This window comes from Trichechus manatus, unplaced genomic scaffold (genome assembly GCF_000243295.1).
Source record: "Trichechus manatus latirostris isolate Lorelei unplaced genomic scaffold, TriManLat1.0 scaffold00134, whole genome shotgun sequence".
Classification (NCBI taxonomy): Eukaryota; Metazoa; Chordata; class Mammalia; order Sirenia; family Trichechidae; genus Trichechus; species Trichechus manatus.
The window spans coordinates 4,875,188-4,893,572 of record NW_004444070.1 but is presented as its reverse complement, the minus strand read 5'-3'; the positions used below and the strand labels follow the sequence as shown (position 1 = coordinate 4,893,572).

The window sequence follows — 18,385 nt, the reverse complement described above, 5'->3', positions numbered from 1 at the left end:
ACTTAGTGTATGTTAAAAACTATTCAAAATAATAACAAAATCTAATATAATGTCTATTACAGAACAAATTACCAGGCACACAAAGAATGAACCAGCACAGACAACAGAAATAGATGCATAGATGTAAAACACCTATGCTTCCATAGTCATGAGAATGAAAGGCAGAAACTGGAAACAGTAACAAACGACAGTGTAGACTTGAAAAGAACCAGCCTGGAATTCTATATGGAAACATACAGCTACAAAATTACAGGGGGTAGATGGGTTCGATATCATTTGATACACAGCAGGGTGACAATTTCACAAACCTGCAAGTTTGGGAGTCTGAATGACTTACAACTTTTGATCTGCTGGCTAAAAGTCTGGGGAGGTCCCTCTAACCCCCTTACTTTTGAGCCTCCATTCTGTTCAATAAATCATTGGAAGGACTCACAAATTTCACAAGAAGACCATCCTTATAACAAATTAAATATAAAAAAGGATACAAATAAAGAGATGCATGGGGTAAGGTCTGGGAAGGTCCCAGTGCAGAGCTGCCATGTCCCCAGAATATGCTACCCTCCACATGGATGGACATTTCTCACCAGATAGCTCAAGCCTCTGACTTCTGCCATTTTATGGGACAGTCCTGTGTAAAAGCTAAATGAAGCCTCACTAGGTTATCATGAGACCACCAGGTAATCCCTCTATCTTACCCACCCTTATTCATCAGCTTCTGCATCAGGAAACTTTAAGAAACCTTGAACAATGACCAAAACGCTTTCAGCAATGTGGTTCATCACCTCACAGTCAGCAGTTCTGAAACTATGCATATTCTAAGATTCAGCAAATAATGTATTGTGGATTAAAAGAACCAGTAGTATTACTACAAGAAAAAAAAGTAACAGATCAAGTAAAGAAATAGGCTAAAATAAGCCCTGTGGTGTTAGATTCGAATCTGAGATACAGTATGATCTTGTGGTTTTTGAAATACATAAATAATAGGAATAGGTATAAATATGTGACTGTGTATATACTCTAATACATATACTTCCTACTTCTTTTCATTGTTAGGACCAAGTAGCAATCCATCCCTTATGCTCAAATTTTTGTTTCTTAAAAAGAAACTAGGGTTTCTTGGAGAAAAGTCTGATTCCAGGGCTCAGGCAGGAAAACGGTAAGATGAGCCTTGACAAGGGCAGAATGTATTGTTCAAATTATAATGGGGACATGTCAAAAAAATGCAAGAACCTACTTAAGAAAGCTCCTAATAATCTGAGACAATTTGGGCAAGATTAAAAAAAAGTAATATTGATTATAGTGTTTATAAAATTGATACAAGCAATTTAATATGGAAGGGGGAGAGAAGGAAGAGCTATTCTTTGCAGAATTCCCATTAAGAAACATAGAAGAAATGACTGGAACAGAAAATATCATTTGGTAAATATCCAATCATAATAATCAGTGGTAATAATCATCAATGGGTACTAAAATTAATAGACCAAACTATAATGAAAAACAGACTATTTACAAAGTCTCAAATTATCAACCCATGAGAAACTTATTAATTATAAATGGTGAAACAATTAACTATACAAGAGGAAAGAATGGAAAAAAAGGTGATAAATATGAAAACAATAACACTCTTAAACAATATACAAGTTCAGTCTACACCCACTTCTCACTTATCAACATGGTTAGGTTCCAAAGACCAAGTAGTTATAGGAAAATAAGCCTTATGCAAAAATTAAGGTCTCCAGAACTTAACTCCCAAATTACATCATTACATAGATGCCAAACCACTGACAATCATGACCCAGCCAATTTTACACATAACATTACCAATCACCTTCAGCGTTACTCTCACCTTGCACCTCGGTGCTCTTTACTGCCACATGTATGTCACTGACATACAAAAAAATTGGACAATAGAGTTTTTACTATTGTAAATGTGAAACATCAGAAAAAAGACAGTTGGTGAGGAGGTGTATTGAATGCAAAATAACATCAATAAAATACCAAAAAAAATATAAAACATTTGCTCAAGGTGTTTCCATGCAGCCTTATTTGTAATAACCCAAGACTTAAGATCGGTAAAATTCTGCATGGACTGAGAAAGAAACACTGATGAGTCCCGCACTTAAAATGAAACTGCCACTTCTCTCAAAACCACAATGTAGCTCTAATGACCCCATCTTTGAGTTAAATTTCTTTTGTACTCACTGAGTAACTTTGTTCTTTAATCCCAGACTTTGGGAAATCTGAAATTACAGCAGTAAAAATGAAACATCCCACTTTTGAGTAGTCTCTCCACTGTGAGTTCTTGTATGTCTAGTGAGGTGCGAGGCCTGACTAAAAGCTTTCCCACATTGTTTACATTCATAAGGTCTCTCTCCACTGTGAGTTCTTGCGTGCGTAGTGAGGCTTGAGGAATCACAAAAGGCTTTCCCACATTCCTTACATTCATAAGGCCTCTCTCCACTGTGAGTCCTTATGTGTGTAGTGAGGGATGAGGCCTGACTAAAAGCTTTTCCACATTCCTTACATTCATAGGGCCTCTCTCCTGTGTGAGTTCTTATATGTGAAGTCAGGGCTGAGGAATGACTGAAGGCCTTCCCACACTCCTTACATTCGTAAGGTTTCTCTCCACTGTGAGTTTTTGTATGTGTAGTCAGGTGTGAGGACTGACTAAAGGTTTTCCCACATTGCTTACATTCATAAGGCCTAACTCCGCTGTGAGTTCTTACATGTGTAGTGAGGTATGAAGCCCGATTGAATGCTTTCCTACATTCCTTACATTCATAAGCCCTCTCTCCACTGTGAGTTCTTATATGTCTAGTGAGGGCTGAAGCTTGACTAAAGGCTTTCCCACACCCCTTACATTCATAAGGCCTTTCTCCACTATGAGTTCTTATATGTGTAGTGAGGGCTGAGGAACAGCTAAAGCCTTTCCCACATTCCTTACATTCATAAGGTCTCTCTCCATTGTGAGTTTTTATATGTGTAGTGAGGTACGATGCTCGACTAAAGGCTTTCCTACATTGCTTACATTCATAAGGCCTAACTCCACTGTGAGTTCTTACATGTTGAGTGAGAAATGAGGCGCGACTAAAGGTTTTCCCACATTGCTTACATTCATAAGGCTTCTCTCCTGTGTGAGTTCTTATATGTGTAGTGAGGGCTGAAGAGCAACTAAAGGCTTTGCCACATTCCTTACATTCATAAGGCTTCTCTCCACTGTGAGTCCTTATATGTGTAATGAGGGATGAGGCTTGACTAAAGGCTTTCCCACATTCCTCACATTTATAAGGCTTCTCTCCACTGTGGGTTCTTATATGTGTAGTGAGGTGTGAAGCCTGACTAAAGGCTTTCCCGCATTCCTTACATTCATAAGGCCTCTCTCCACTGTGAGTTTTTATATGTTTAGTTAGATGTGAAGAACACCTAAAGGCTTTCCCACATTCCTCACATTCATAAGGCCTTTCTCCACTGTGAGTTCTTATATGTTCAGTGAGGTGTGATGAACAAATAAAGCCTTTCCCACATTCCTTACATTTATAAGGCTTACCTCTGTTATGAAATTTTTTATGTAAAGTGAGGGATGAAGTACAACTACAGGTTTTACGTTTTCTACATTCATGCTTATGACATCTCACGTGTGTCCAAAAGGATAAGAAACTACAGAAATCTTTCCCACATTGGTTACATTCATAGCGTTTCTCACCAGTGAGTATTGTCACAGGATTCTTAAGTGCTGAGATACAAATGAAGTCCTTCCCAGATACCTTACATTTACGAGGTTTCTTTCCATTGAGAGTTCTCATAGGAGTGGTTAGGTGAGAAGGACAATTGCAGGCTTCTCCACATTCCTTATGCTGAGAGGTATTGCATTCAGTGTCAGATGTGACATGATGGGTAGGTGATAAGTGATCCATGAAGGTTTTCCCATACTCACAGCATTCAAAAGGATTTATTTCCAGTGAATTTCTTTTTAGCACACTAAGATTTGGAATCCGGCTGAAGGTTTTCCCACATTGATTGCCTTCATTACTTTCACAGTGGTTCTCTGTTGTATGATTTCTGTTAAAAATAGGCAACATACTGTTGGAATTAGATTTGTTCCCATTTCATCATTATCAAACACAATGAACATGCATAGTTTTTGCCCTGATTTATCACGTTTCCTAGGTTAAATCATCTAGCAGAAATATTATCATTATTGCCACTGTTTTTCTAAAATATGAGGTTTTCTGATAACTGTCCAAGTGAAATACGCTTCAAGTACTCGATATCTGACCCAGATTTATGAAAATATACTGTAAAAATTCTCTGAACACATACTATTACCATTAAATTTACATATATTGTTGGTGTTAGATTCTGTTGAGTGGCTTCCGACTCACAGGAACCCTCATGTACAAAAAAATACAGCCTGGTCCTGCACCGTCCTCATTACTTTGTTTGAGCCCACTGTTGCAGCCACCGTGTTAATCCATCTTGTTGAGGATCTTCTTTTTTGCTCTCTGCTTTACCAAGCATTGTATATACAACCACTACTTACTTATAGATATGGTTAGGTTGCAAAGAACAAGACGTTATGCAAAAACGTTATGCAAAAATTATGGTAGCCTAGGTGTAACCAGGAATGTGAGCGTTTATTTTAACATAGTATACCTGATGTGCGAGATGCTCTGAAAATGCCAAATTATATCATAACTGCCAAATTACATGATTACAAAACCACCGATTAGAATCATGGCTCAGCCAAGCTGACAAACAACCTTAACCATCACAACCAGCATTACTGTCACTTTGCACCTCACATTCGTTACTTCCAGACATGTCATTAATTCACAAAGTAGTCAAATAGAAGATTTTATACTATTGTTATAAATGCAAGACAGACGATAAATAAGAACTGCATAAACATATCTATATAAGTATATAATGTCATGACACTTTAGTACTTTCTCCTGAAGCACTGTTTTCCTTTATATGTATGACACTCACCTCAAACGTCTCCTTTGGTTCTTATTCTGATCTTTATTGCCATGCAATTTGGAGAATTCTAACATGGAGGACCACGTTTTATTCTTAATGAATTGTACCATTATACGTTCACTGGATAGATTTTCTTCATCATCAAAGTTCCGAGAGACTGACCCAACAATTCAAGTTGAGGTTCACAATATGAAACAAAAAGGAAAAGAATTATTAGGGTAAAAAAAGGCTGCTGTGAACGAAGACAGACTCAGCACATTTCCCTGTTTTGGCACTTTGGCAATTGTCATGGATTGAATTATGTCCCCCCAAAAATGTATCAGTTTGGCTGGGCCATGATTCCTGGTATTGTGTGATTTTCCTATATGTTGTAAATCCTGCCTCTATGATGTTAATGAGGGAGGAGGGACGGCAGTTGTGTGAGACAGGACTCAATCTACAACACTGGATTGTGTCCTGAGGCAATCTCTTGAGATATAAAACACAGAGAGAAGAGGAGGACCTCACACCATCGAGAAAGCAGTGCCAGGAGAAGAGCAGAAGCTCCCAGTCCGGGGAAACAATGAGAAGGCTGACAAAGAGAGCCTTCCCCTGGAGCTGACACCCTGAATTTGGACTTTTAGCCTACTTTACTGTAAGGAAATAAACTTCTCTTCGTTAAAACCATCCACTTGTGGTATTTCTGTTATAGCAGCACTAGATAACTAAGACGGCAATGGTTAGAAAGGAATTTACTAGAAAATACTTCCATTAGGATTGACAGTGATGGTGACATGAGTAGGTGTAATTAGGAGAGCTAACAGAAAGACACTGGGCACAATACACATGTAATACTAAAAGCAGAGAAGTCTCCATGACTGCAGATGTGAGAGGATTGCTAAAGTCAGAAAAGGAAGCTCAGGTATCTGGGAAATTGTGTCCTCAACCCAAAAGAAACTTTTTACTAGTTAATTGAAATGTAATCCCCTGCATGCAGGACCAGTCCTTCAAAAATTCTGGCTTTCCTAGTGCTTCCCGACACACTGATCCTGGATGAGAATTAGCTCCACTATCCTCAGATCTTCCCCTTGCTTCTCTGGGAAAACGTTTATAGCTGACACAGTGCTTATGGAGAAATGCCTATCATGAGGGAAAACAGTGAAGATAAATGAACATTTCCTCAAAACTGTGCCACTATTTTGTTCTTTAGAGTCTCTGAAAATGAACAGGTTTGAGTATATTTATAGCAAAAAATCATGTAAAATTTGTAATAAACACAAACTCTCTACAAGCTCTTAAATCACAAATCTCTCAGTGCCCCAGAATGACCCTTGAAGCCAATGTTTTACTTACAACACTTAAAGAGCCAAGGGTTTTAAACATAAAGGGAAAAACAAAACAAACTTATTTCTCTCAAGTTGATTCTGACTCATAACAATCCTACAGGACAGAGTAGAACTGTCCCATAGGGTTTCCAAGGAGTGGCTGGTGGATTCAAACTGCCGACCTTTTTATTGGTTAGCAGCTTAACCCTTAATCACCATGCCAACAGGGCTCCTAAATCAGAAGAAAAATGAAAATTAACTTTAATACACAGAGCTTTATGTTCATGGGGAAACCAAATTTTGTAAGCTCCTTAAACACCAAAGGACCGTGACTGTTTTATTTAACAATTTATTCCCATTCCTCAGCCCAAATACTGGAGAAAAGTCCATGAGTAAAATACTTCTGTTCACTAAAAAAAAAAAAGATGCTGTTCTTACCTACTGAGGCCAGGTTTCTGAAGGTTTCCATCATCACATCTCTGTAGAGTTTCCTCTGAGGAAGATTCAGCAAAGCCCACTCTTCCTGGCTAAAGACCACAGCCACATCCTCAACGACTAATGAGTCCTAAAACATCCCACACATTCTGGATCAGCAAGGCACGACATACTCCAGTGTGTACAGGAATGAAGGGTAAGGCTGAGAGTCCTGGGGAACTCAGTATTCATAGGGACTTGACACAAAGTTCTGTGGTCTACCAAGGTCTACTCTAGAGTATGGCCATCAGCCTCCTCCCTTCACTAACTACATTCACTTCCTCACTGATTACATCCTGTCTCACAGACTTCCAACACACTGAAATGATTTCTCCATAGTTTTATTGAGATCAAGTGCATCTTATTCCTCTTGATTTTTGTTCCAGAACAGTTAGAAAACCTAGCACAATTTAGCGAAATGGTCTCATCCAGATCATCACTTCCTTGGGAACAATTACACCTCTATCATGGTTTGAATTATCTCCCCCAAAAAATGTATCAATCTGGCTGGGCCATGATTCCTGGTACTGTATGATTTTTCTCTATGTTGTAAATACTGCCACTGTGATGTTAATGAGGGAGGATGAGTGGCAGTTATGTCAGTGAGGCAAGACTCAATCTACAGGATTGAATTATACCTTGAAGTAATCTCTCAGAGATATAAAAAAAGGGAAGAGAGAGACAGGGGGACCTCACACCACTAAGAAAGCAGAGCTGGGAGGAGAGCGTGTCCTTTGGACCCCGAGTCCCTGCGCAGAGAAGCTCCTAGTCTGGGGGAAGATTGATTTGAAGGCCGACAGAGAGAAAGCTTTTCCCTGGAACTGATGCCCTGAATTTGGACTTTTAGCTTACTTGACTGTGAACAAATAAATTTCTCTTTGTTAAAGCCGTCTACTTGCGGTATTTCTGTTATAGTAGCACTAGATAACTGAGACGGCTTCCTTCCACAAGACCCACCAGAACACTTAACAAAAGAAAACACAGGATGAAGGCAGAATGAGTATTAATAACTGGGAAACAGTTCAGAATGGCTCTTTTTTCTTTTACCCCTCACAGTCATGGGAGGACCAAGGACCCACACAAACTGGCAGCAAGGCCTGAGCTGGTCGTATTTTCTTGAATAACTCTAGTAATTCAGGAGGTGACAGGTACACCTGCTGAGAACAGAATATTCTTTTGGAGAATTACGGATTTTTTCATGTCAGTCACGCATTTTTCAAAAACTTAGCGTTCTGTCATCCTCTCTGTTCCTTGCATAAAGACAGATAAAGGTAATAAAAGGTTAAAAGATCTAGGTAACACAGGGAACATGAAAATCCAGATGTCCCCACAATTCTCAAATTTCGAGAACGCATGCAACTGTACATCATTAGTGACTGTTCCCATCAATAAACATAAACCCATACACCCTCACACAGTCTAATGTTATGACATAGAGCACCATCTCTCCAGAAACAACAGCATGTCCTTCTGTTTGCTAACAAAGGTTTCGTTCCAAGTTTGTAATCACTGCACGACATGATGAACGTAATCAATGTCACCAAGTTATACAAATAAACACTGTTGTGCTGGCAAATTTTTTATATTAATTTTTACCACAAAAAAAGTTAATTTTTTAAGATGAAGTGCAGCCAGTTTAATGGTTAAATGGTCTGTAAACCCTAGGAATCATAGACTTACACACCAGTCCTCTAGAGGCTCCACTCCAAAATTCTCTCACATTTGCAGCCCCTGGAAGGCACACAACCATGACTACCTGAACTATGACCACTGGAATACCCTTGTCTGTAACAGTGACCTCTGTAAGTTAGCACTAATTCATTGGCTTCTTTTTGTTGTGAGGAAAGAAAAGACTGCTAAAAGACACTTTGGGTGCTAAAACAGAGCAACTTTAGAGTAAGAAGATTCCTCTTGTCAGGGAAGTGGTGAAATGAGCTGTCTATGTCCTCTCTAATCAGTCCTAGTATGATGGGGTCACGACAAACTTCGAGCTAGAGCCAAACTCCAAAAATCTGCTCCACTGAAGTGGGCCAGGTTACATGTTTTAAAGTCATCAAAACTCTCATGTTAATTATACAATAATGATAAAATGTTCCAAGTATTACCTATGATTTGTGAAAAGTTTCGCAGTTTTCAACACACTAGCTTACTTATATCCCATGATTCTCCTAAGCACATATTATTTTAAACAGTTAATACCTGAGTAAAGTTAGAAACAATCAATTAATCACATGCTCAATGTCAACCACATGGAATATTGATGATCCAGGATCACAATGCAGGTCAATTTGTCTTTTTGACACCTAAATTCCTGACAATTCCATTTCTGTTTGTATGCATATAATCTTGACGTTATTTTGGCTATTATTTTCCAATAACACCATGGATAATCTAGAGTCCTGCTCCATACTAGGAAGAGGAGAAAAAGGAAATATCCTATACAATTTGAGAAAACCAGGAGCTACTTCTCTTGGCAAAGTCCTCTGTCACACACAAAACTTCTTCCCTTCAGACTCTTAACTGTAGTTACCTTCATTTATTAAAATTTAGGTAATACTGACGCAGAGCCTGCTTTATGTTGGCAAAGCAGATACAGCAGTGAATATAGAAATATCAAGGTGTCCATAGATTGTAAATTGACTCTAAATAGGAAATTTAAATATATACATACACACAATATATACATACACACACACACACACATATACACTGTCAGGTGCGCATAACAGTCGTTCAAGCTATGTCCATCCACATACACATCTGGGTCTGGTGCATGTCCTCCAGGCAAGGCAATAAAACAAGAAAAGGAAAGAAAAGTATACAGACTGTTAAGGATGAAATAAGCTGTTTGTTTACTGATGAAACGACTATCTATATAGAAAATCCCTAAGAATCAAGAAAACCACTCACAAAATAATTGATCATACCAAAGTTGCAAGATAAAAGGTTAATATACAAAACCCAAATGCTTTTCTATATGCCAATAAACAACACTTGCAATTTCAAATTAAAAACATAACAGCATTTACGCTGGTAACAACAAAAATGAAACAGTATAAATCTAACAAAATATGCAAAATATATATACGAAGAAAACTACGAAACTCTGATGAAAGAATTCAAAGGTTTAAATGAAAGGAGAGCTATTCCAAGTTCGTGAATGGGAAAACTCAATATTGTTAAGATGTCAATTCTTCCCAAAGTGATCTATACATTCAATGCAATCCCAACCAAAATTCCAGCAAGTCATTTTATGACTGTTGATAAACTTTTTCTAACATTTACATGGAAAGAACAAAGGCTCATAACAGCCAACACAATACAGAAGAAAAAAGTTGGAAGACTGACACTGCACCACCTCAAGACTAACTCTGAAGCTACAGTAATCAACACAGTGTGGTAATGGCCAAAAAACAAACAGATTAATGGAACAGAAAAGAGAGCACTGAAATAGACACAAATATAATCATCTGAGCTTTGAGTAAACCAAAGGAAAATCAATGGAGAAAGGAAAGCCTTTTCAATAAATGGTGCTGAAACACCTAGACATCCATGAGCAAAAAAAGATATTTACACAAAGTTCTTACACCTTTTACAAACAATGATACAACACGGCATAAAAACCTAAATGTCAATGCAAAACTATAAAACTCCAAGAAAAAACATAGAAGAAAACCTAAGTGACCATGGGTTTCGTGATGATTTTTTAGATACAACACTAAAAGAGCGATCCATGACGGTAAATAAATGGGTAAATTGGACTTCGTTAAAATTAAAAACTTTTGCAAATATTTTGTTACCTATATGCTTAAAAATAAAGCAAAAATAAAGATTTTAAAAAATGAAAAACTTCTGCTCTGGAAAAGACACAGTCAAGAAAATAAAAAAACAAGTGAAAAGCTAAGAGAAAACTTTTTCCAAACACGTATGTAATAAAGGATTGATATGCAAAATAGAAGGTCCCTGGGTAGGGCAAATGGTTTGTGCTCAGACGCTAATATAAAGGTTTAGGATTCAAACCCACCCAGCGGCACCATGAAATAAAGAGCTGGTGATCTGCTTCCATAAAGATTACAGCCAAGTAAATCCTATGGAACAGCTCTTTCCTGTAATACGTGGGGTTACCATTAGTTGGAATTGACTTGACAGCAATGGGTTTGGTTTTTCTCCTGGGATTTTTATCCAAAATATAGAAAGAACTCTTAAAACTCAACAATGACAAAACCAAAAAACCCAAATAGAAAAGGAGCAAAAGATCTGAATAGGTGACAAATAGGCATGTGAAAACATGCTTAAAAATTCTACTTTGGTGAGTGGCGCCTGGGGTCTTAAAAGCTAGCAAGCGGCCATCTAAGATGCATCAACTGGTCCCAACCACCTGTAGTAAAGGAGAATGAAGAACACCAAAGACAAAAGGAAAGTATTAGGCCAAGAGACAGAAAGGGCCACATAAACCAGAGACTTCATCAGCATGAGACCAGAAAAATAGATGGTGCCTGGCTACCACCAATGACCGCCCTAATGGGAACGTAACAGAGAGTCCCTGATGGAGCAGGAGAAAAGTGGGGTGCAGAATTCAAATTCTAGTAAAAAGACCAGACTTAATTGTCTGAGACTGGAGAAACCCCAGAAAGCACAGCCCCGGACTCTGTCAACCCAGAACTAAAACAATTCCCGAGGCCAACTCTTTAGACAAAGATTGGACTGGACTGTGGGACATAAAATGATACGCGTGAAAAGTGTGCTTTTTAGCTCAAGTAGATGCAAGAGACTAAATGGGCAGCTTCTGTCTGGAGGTGAGATGAGAGGGTAGAGAGGGTTAGGAGCTGGACGAATGGACACGGGAAATCAGGGGTGGAAAGGAGGAGTGTGCTTTCACAGTACCGGGACAGCAGTTAGGGTCACATAACAACGTATGCATAAATTTTTGTATGAGAGATTAACTTGAAATGTAAATTTTCACTTAAACTACAATAAAAAAATGCTTAACATCATATCGTTAAGAAATTGCAAATTACTACAAAAACCTACCACTACATATTGATTTAAAGGTGAAGAAAATTAAAACAAGTCCACAAGAGCCAATGTATGACCTTGAGTATATTCCATCTGAATTCAGAAACCTCAAGAACAGATTTGAGTCATTAAACACTAATGACTGAAGACCAGATGAGTTGTGGAATGACATCAAGGGCATCATACATGAAGAAAGCAAGAGGTCATTAAAAAGACAGGAAAGACCAAAATAAATGTTAAAAGAGAATCTGAAACTTGCTCTCGAACATCAAGCAGCAAAGCGAAAGGAAGAAATGAAGTAAAAGAGTTGAACAGAAGATTTCAAAGGGTGACTCGAGAAGACAAAGTATTATAATGAAATGTGCAAACTTAAAAAACCAAAAGGGAAGAACACGCTTGGCATTTCTCAAGCTGAAGGAACTGAAGAAAAAATCCAAGCCTCGAGTTCTAATATTAAAGGATTCTGCAGGAAAAATATTAAACGATGCAGGAAGCATCAAAAGAAGATGGAAGAAATACACAGAGTCACTATATAAAAAAGAATTTGTCGACATTCATTTCAGGAGATAGCATATGATCAAGAACTGACAGTACTGAAGGAAGGAGTCCGAACTGCACTGAAGGGATTGGTGAAAAACAAGACTCCAGGAATTGATGGAATACTGTCTTAGTTATCTAGTGCTGCTACAAGAGAAATACCACAAGTGGATGGTTTTAACGAAGAGAAGTTTACTTCCTCATAGTCAAAGTAGGCTAAAAGTCCAAATTCAGGGCATCAGCTCCAGGGGAAGGCTTTTTCTCTCTATCGGCCTTCTTCTCTTCAGTGTTCCCCCAGACTAGGAGCTTCTCAGCGTAGGGACCCCGGTTCAAAGGACGCGCTCTGCTCCCAGCACTGCTTTCTTGATGGTATGAGGTCCCCCTGACTCACTGCTCACTTCTGTCTTTTATATTTCAAGAGATTGCCTCAGGACACAATCCAGTCTTATAGATCAGGTCCTGCCTTACTAACACAACTGCCACCCATCCTCCCTCATTAACATCATAGAGCCAGGTTTACAACATATAGTAAAATCACACAGTACCAGGAATCATGGCCCAGCCAAACTGATACACACATTTTTGGGGGGACGTAATTCAATCCATGACAAATACCAATTGAGATGTTTCAACAAATGGATGCAGTGCTGGAAGCGTTCACTCGTCTATGCCAAGAAATTTGGAAGACAGCTACCTGGCCAACTGACTGCAAGAGATCCATATGTGTGCCTGTTCCAAAGAAAGGTGATCCAACAGAATGCAGAAATTATCGAACGATATCATTAATAACACACACGAATTTTGCTGAAGATCATTCAAAAGCGGTTGCAGCAGTACATCGACAGGAACTGCCATAAATTCAAGCAGGATTCAGAAGAAGACATGGAAAAAGAGATATCATTGCTGATGTCAGATGGATCCTGGCGGAAAGCAGAAACTACCAGAAAGATGTTTACTGACTATGCGAAGGCATTTGACTGTGCAGATCATAACAAATTATGGATAACATTATGAACAATGGGCGAACCAGAACACTTACTCGTGCTCATGAGGAAACTGTACACAGACCAAGAGACAGCTGTTCCAACAGAAGAAGGAGATACTGTGTGGTATGAAATCAGGAAAGATGTGCATCAGGGTTGTATCCTTTCACCATACTTGTTCAATCTGTATGCTAAGCAAATAATCAGAGAAGTTGAGCTATATGAAGAACTTAGCATCAGGATTAGAGGAAGACTCAATAACGACCTGCCATACGCAGATGATGCAACCTTACTTGCTGAAAGTGAGGAGGACTTGAAGCACTTATTGATGAAGATCAAAGACTACAGCCTTCAGTATGTATTGCAGCTTAACAAAGAAAACAAAAATAGTCACAAGTGGACCAATAAGCAACATCATGATAAATGGCAAAAAGATTGAAGTTGTCAAGGATTTCGTTTCACTTGGATCCACAATCAACGCCCATGGAAGCGACAATCAAAAAATCAGAAGACACATTCATTGGGTAAATATGCCACAAAGACCTCTTTAAAGTGATAAAAGTAAACATGTCACTGTAAGGACTAAGATGCGCCCGACCCAAGCCATGGTATTTTCAACTGCCTAATATGCATGTGAAAGCTGGACAATAAAGAAGACACAAAGAATTGATGCCTTTGAATTATGGTGATCAGTCCCTGGAGAAGGACATCATGCTTGGTTAAGTAGAGGGTCAGCAAAAAAGAGGAAGACCCTCAACGAGATAGACTGACACAGTGGCTGCAACAATGGGCTCTAACATAGCAATGACTGTGAGGATGAAACATGACTGGGCAGTGTTTCTTTCTCCTGTACTTGGGCCACTATGAGTCAGAACTGACTTGACAGCACCTAACAATAACAACATATAGGTGATAAATTACAAACGAAAGTAAATAAACCATCATTATAAATGTCGAGATACTGATTACATCGAAAGGGTAGAGTGAAGACTGTGACTGAAAATCAACTCATGTGAAGCATAGTCAGGAGCGATCTATCTCTATGACATGGATGTTGATTTTATATATTAATTGTACATCTATTATAAATTTTTCTAAATCTCCATTGAAAACACCTCTTAGATTGAGAAATGGAAAGAAACATGTACAATCAGAAAACGGACATAAACAAAATACATACCCCAAAGAATGAAGCTACTAATTCCACATTTTCCTAGTAAAAACAGATACAAAACAGAACAAAACAATTCCTATTCAATATTACCATAAAGGTCGTAGCTGGTACATGCCAAAAAAGTACCAGAAGGAAGAAAAAAAGTAAAAAGAATGTTAAGTGGGGGGGGAAGAGTCCCACTCCATTTTACTTTATAGATTAAATAATTGTTTATGTATTACCATTGCTTATTGCTATCGAGTCGATTCCGATTCGTAGCAACTCTATAGGACAGAGTAGAGCTGCCCCTATAGGGTTTCCAAGGAGCGCCTGGTGGATTTGAACTGCCGATCTTTTGGTTACCAGCCATAGCTCTTAACCACTATGCCACCAGGGTTTCCACTGTATATGTAGAACCTCAAAAGATGATACAGACGATTACAGGACTGAGAGAATTTGGCAAGTGCTCAGATTACGAAGTATCAAAGAAAGGTTTACTTTAAATATCTCACGTACATACACTAGTACTAGACACTGAGAAATTAACTTTAAAAGATAACATGTATTTTACTAAAAATAAAAGGTATCTAAAAGGAGTGTAATTGAAAACTTAAAGATCCTAATGAAAAAAATTATATAAAACATTAAATGACACGCAAATAGACTGAACTAAATGAAGTGTAGAGCATGCTCTTAGAAAACTGTTCTCCCAGATGGATCATTATTTCTAATTCACTTCTATAGAATTCCAAGCAATTTAATTATTTTTTATGACTTCACAAAAGAATACAGTAAAGATGTATTTAGAAATGCAAATGCCCACGAATAGCCAACATGCTCTATGGAAAAAGGCAAGGGGACTTATCCAAACATGTCATATATATAACTATGCTTTCATATATTTACTTGATAAATAAAGCTATATTAGACAATGTAGTATCAGTATAAACCAAAACCAGACCCACTGCCGTGAAGTCAGTTCCTACTCATAGCGGCCCTATAGGATTTCCAAGGCTGTAAATCTTTACAGAAGCAGACTGCCACATCTTTCTCCCACGCAATGGCTGGTGGGTTCAAACCGCCGACTTTTAGTTAGCCACCAACCACTTTAACCACTGCGCCACCAGGACTCCCAATGGAAAAAAAACACTCAGCCCCGGAAAAAGGTCCACCTACCTATATTAAGTTGATTCTGGACACAGCGAGCAAGGCAGGGCAGTGACAGAAAGCACATATACTTCAATATGTGGGGTAGTGGCAACTCAATGGGGTCCCTAAGTGACACAAAGGGTTAAGCGCTCTGCTACTAACTGAAAGGTCGGTGGTTTGAGTCCATCTTTAACCCCTTGCCGTCGAGTCTATTCCGACTCATTGCAACACTATAGGGCAGAGAAGAACTGCCTCACAGGCACCTCTGAAAAAAGGTCTGGTGATCTACTTACAAGAATCCAGCCTCCGAAAACCCTAGAAAGTGCAGTTTTACTCTGAAACACACAGGATCACCATGACTCAGAATCGACTCTATGGCAACTAGTTGTCTTTTTTTTTTAAATCAACTAATTATCTGATTTGAATAATTAATCTATTCTTGTGTACTCTGTATGTAAAAACTCCATTCCAGGTAATTTGTTCTATATATAAAAAAGTAAAATTACAATACTTTCAGAAGTTATAAGCTATGACACTAGTGATAATATTGGTAATAGTCATAAACTTCTACCTCCAGATAGTAACAATCTCCAGGCAGGAGATGAGATCATGGTAGAAGGACATAAAAGCCGACCAAGGCCTATGTATTACCAGCAATTCAGATTACTATTCAAATTTTACAGGAAAAGTTTACACACTCCTTGTTTATGATACAGTTGACAATAGAAACTTTAAAGCATTCTTTCAAAAACCAAAGAAATATAATTTTCATCTATTCTACAAAGTCATGTGAAAATCCCTTCATTTTGATTTTCCTTATCTTACTTCAGAAAGGCTTTTATATCTAAATTATTAATTCCTGAACTTTAGAAATTTACATTTATACTTACTACAACAAGCGTTATAAGACCAAAATAACGGCCACAATCCTAGCGTCCATTCATGGCAATATAGACAAAAACAACAGTCAATCATATGTAGCATTCTAGAGTTTTATAGTAACTTAGATTTAAGCTTTCTACGTATTGTTATGAAAACATCACTGAGATATTTTGTTTATAAACCATATAAATTTCATGCCATCTTCTTTGTAACAAACGAGGGGAAATAACTTCTATTTGCTTGCTTTTACATAAACATTGGCAAGATGCTTCAGAAAGTAATAAAGCTAATTATTTAAAGGAAGTTGGGGGAAGAGGGACGGGCTGGATAAAGACAAGAGTGGGAACAAGTCTTCATGAAGTATACTTTTAAATTCATACTGAGTTTCAAACTGTGAAGGTATTACCTATTGGAAAAACATAACCTGAGTAAACTGTATTGTACTTTTAAACATGATATAAGTCAGAAGAGATACTAAGTGTTTTTACCAGGAATTCATGTTTGTAATAACAAAGTCATGTAAAATTTAATCATTTAGGACCCAACTGTTTATTAAATGGTCTAACCCATTTGTACAAATCACAAAAGTAGGAACTCGAGCTCTCTTTCTAAACACAGTAACCAGGGATATCAGTCAGCACATCCATTTTCTCTCAGCCCGAAGAATGTTTCTAAAATGACTAAAGTATTTAACACATTAGGGGCTTCTAGCATGATTTGTTAAATATAACAGGAATCTTTAAGAACCTTCTCAAGATTTAAGTTTTACATCAGTTAAAATAGGCATTCCTCTGCGTTTGAAAAGTTTATATCCATTAAATTGAAAAATTCTCAGTAGACACACACTAAATGATTTAGAAATTTTCTTCCATGGAAATTGTAAACCCAAAAACTTAAATACACACATCTCATATGTAGAGCGTCTCCAGCAAAAGAGAACAGCTGAATTTAAGATTCTAATCTAAGACTATGGAGAACATCAACAATTACAGGATTAAATCCCAGCTCTAGACACAGGTGGGAGGACGAGGCCCTAGACTGGGGAGTCATGCTTTCCACACACCTGAAAGCCTCAAGGCAAAAGCCTTTCCCACTGGGGGAAAAATATGTCTGGAAACCCCACACAGAACCCAGCTGGAGTCACTGTCCCTAGCTTCATACCTTTGTGACATCAGGAGAGCACCCACATCACCCAGGACCCCATAAATAGTCAGGACCTTCCCCTACGAACTCCCTCGCCCCCACTCCATTGTAACCCATAACACAGTGTGAGGGAGAGCTGTAGTTTTAGAACTGCACAGAAAATGCTCCAGTGCCTGGGGGGAGTCAAGAACACTGCTCAGAGAAATGGGACAAGGATTGCTCTGGAGGGCGGGGCTCAGCCTCTACAGCCGGAGCTGCTCTGTCTTCAGGCTCTGGTCAGGAGACTCTGTCATTCAACACAGAGCACCAAGGCCCAGGGTGGGGACGTTAATGCCCCACGGTGCCAGCTCTGAGAATTACATACGGGAAGGTGACCCCAGACATCCAAATCCTGAAAAGCCACATATGAACAGAGAAAGGACCCAGTGACAGTGGAGCAGGGCCTCAGTGTTCCTCCTAGGGCTCAGTCCCCTGGTCCCCTCTGCCACCTTTCTTCACTGAGGAACCACAGTCCCACAGCACACAGCTGCTCCCCCAGCAATTCATATCCAGCCTCACCCACTTACAGTAAGGATAACCCAGTTTTCCGCAGAACTCACCATTTCCTTTGCCAGCTTCTGGAAGTCTAAGGGAATGTCGTCTCTGAGCCAAAGAAGCCACGTCAGGAAGAAGGATGGGAGAGGAACTAGAGCACTGGGCAGTTTGGAAGCAGATGAATGTTTGGTCCACACACCAGTCTGAGCGGTTGATATCCTTACTTGTGG

General features: G+C 38.7%; 1 protein-coding gene across 2 annotated transcripts; it reads right to left on the bottom strand.

Annotated features, from left to right (window-relative positions):
* Positions 1-844: 844 nt before the first annotated feature.
* Positions 845-18,385, bottom strand: LOC101354457 (zinc finger protein 883-like). 2 transcript variants are annotated; one of them, XM_023739429.1, is made up of 4 exons: positions 18,221-18,385; positions 6,723-6,849; positions 4,990-5,137; positions 845-4,059 (listed from the first exon to the last, which is right to left on the bottom strand). In XM_023739429.1, the coding sequence occupies exons 1-4, from the start codon at positions 18,221-18,223 to the stop codon at positions 2,247-2,249; spliced, it is 2,091 nt and encodes a 696-aa protein (XP_023595197.1). In that variant the 5' UTR covers positions 18,224-18,385; the 3' UTR covers positions 845-2,246. The 2 variants fall into 2 exon arrangements, with proteins under 2 accessions (XP_023595197.1, XP_023595198.1); XM_023739430.1 differs by lacking the exon at positions 6,723-6,849.

Bases quoted from the DNA above. Each gene is read 5' to 3' on its own strand.
- LOC101354457 (XM_023739429.1), bottom strand. The intron at 5,138-6,722 runs GTAAGAACAGCA...TTGTTGGGTCAG, and splicing joins CAGAAACCTGGCCTCAGTAG to TCTCTCGGAACTTTGATGAT. The intron at 4,060-4,989 runs GTGAGTGTCATA...TATTTTTAACAG, and splicing joins AACCAAAGGAGACGTTTGAG to AAATCATACAACAGAGAACC.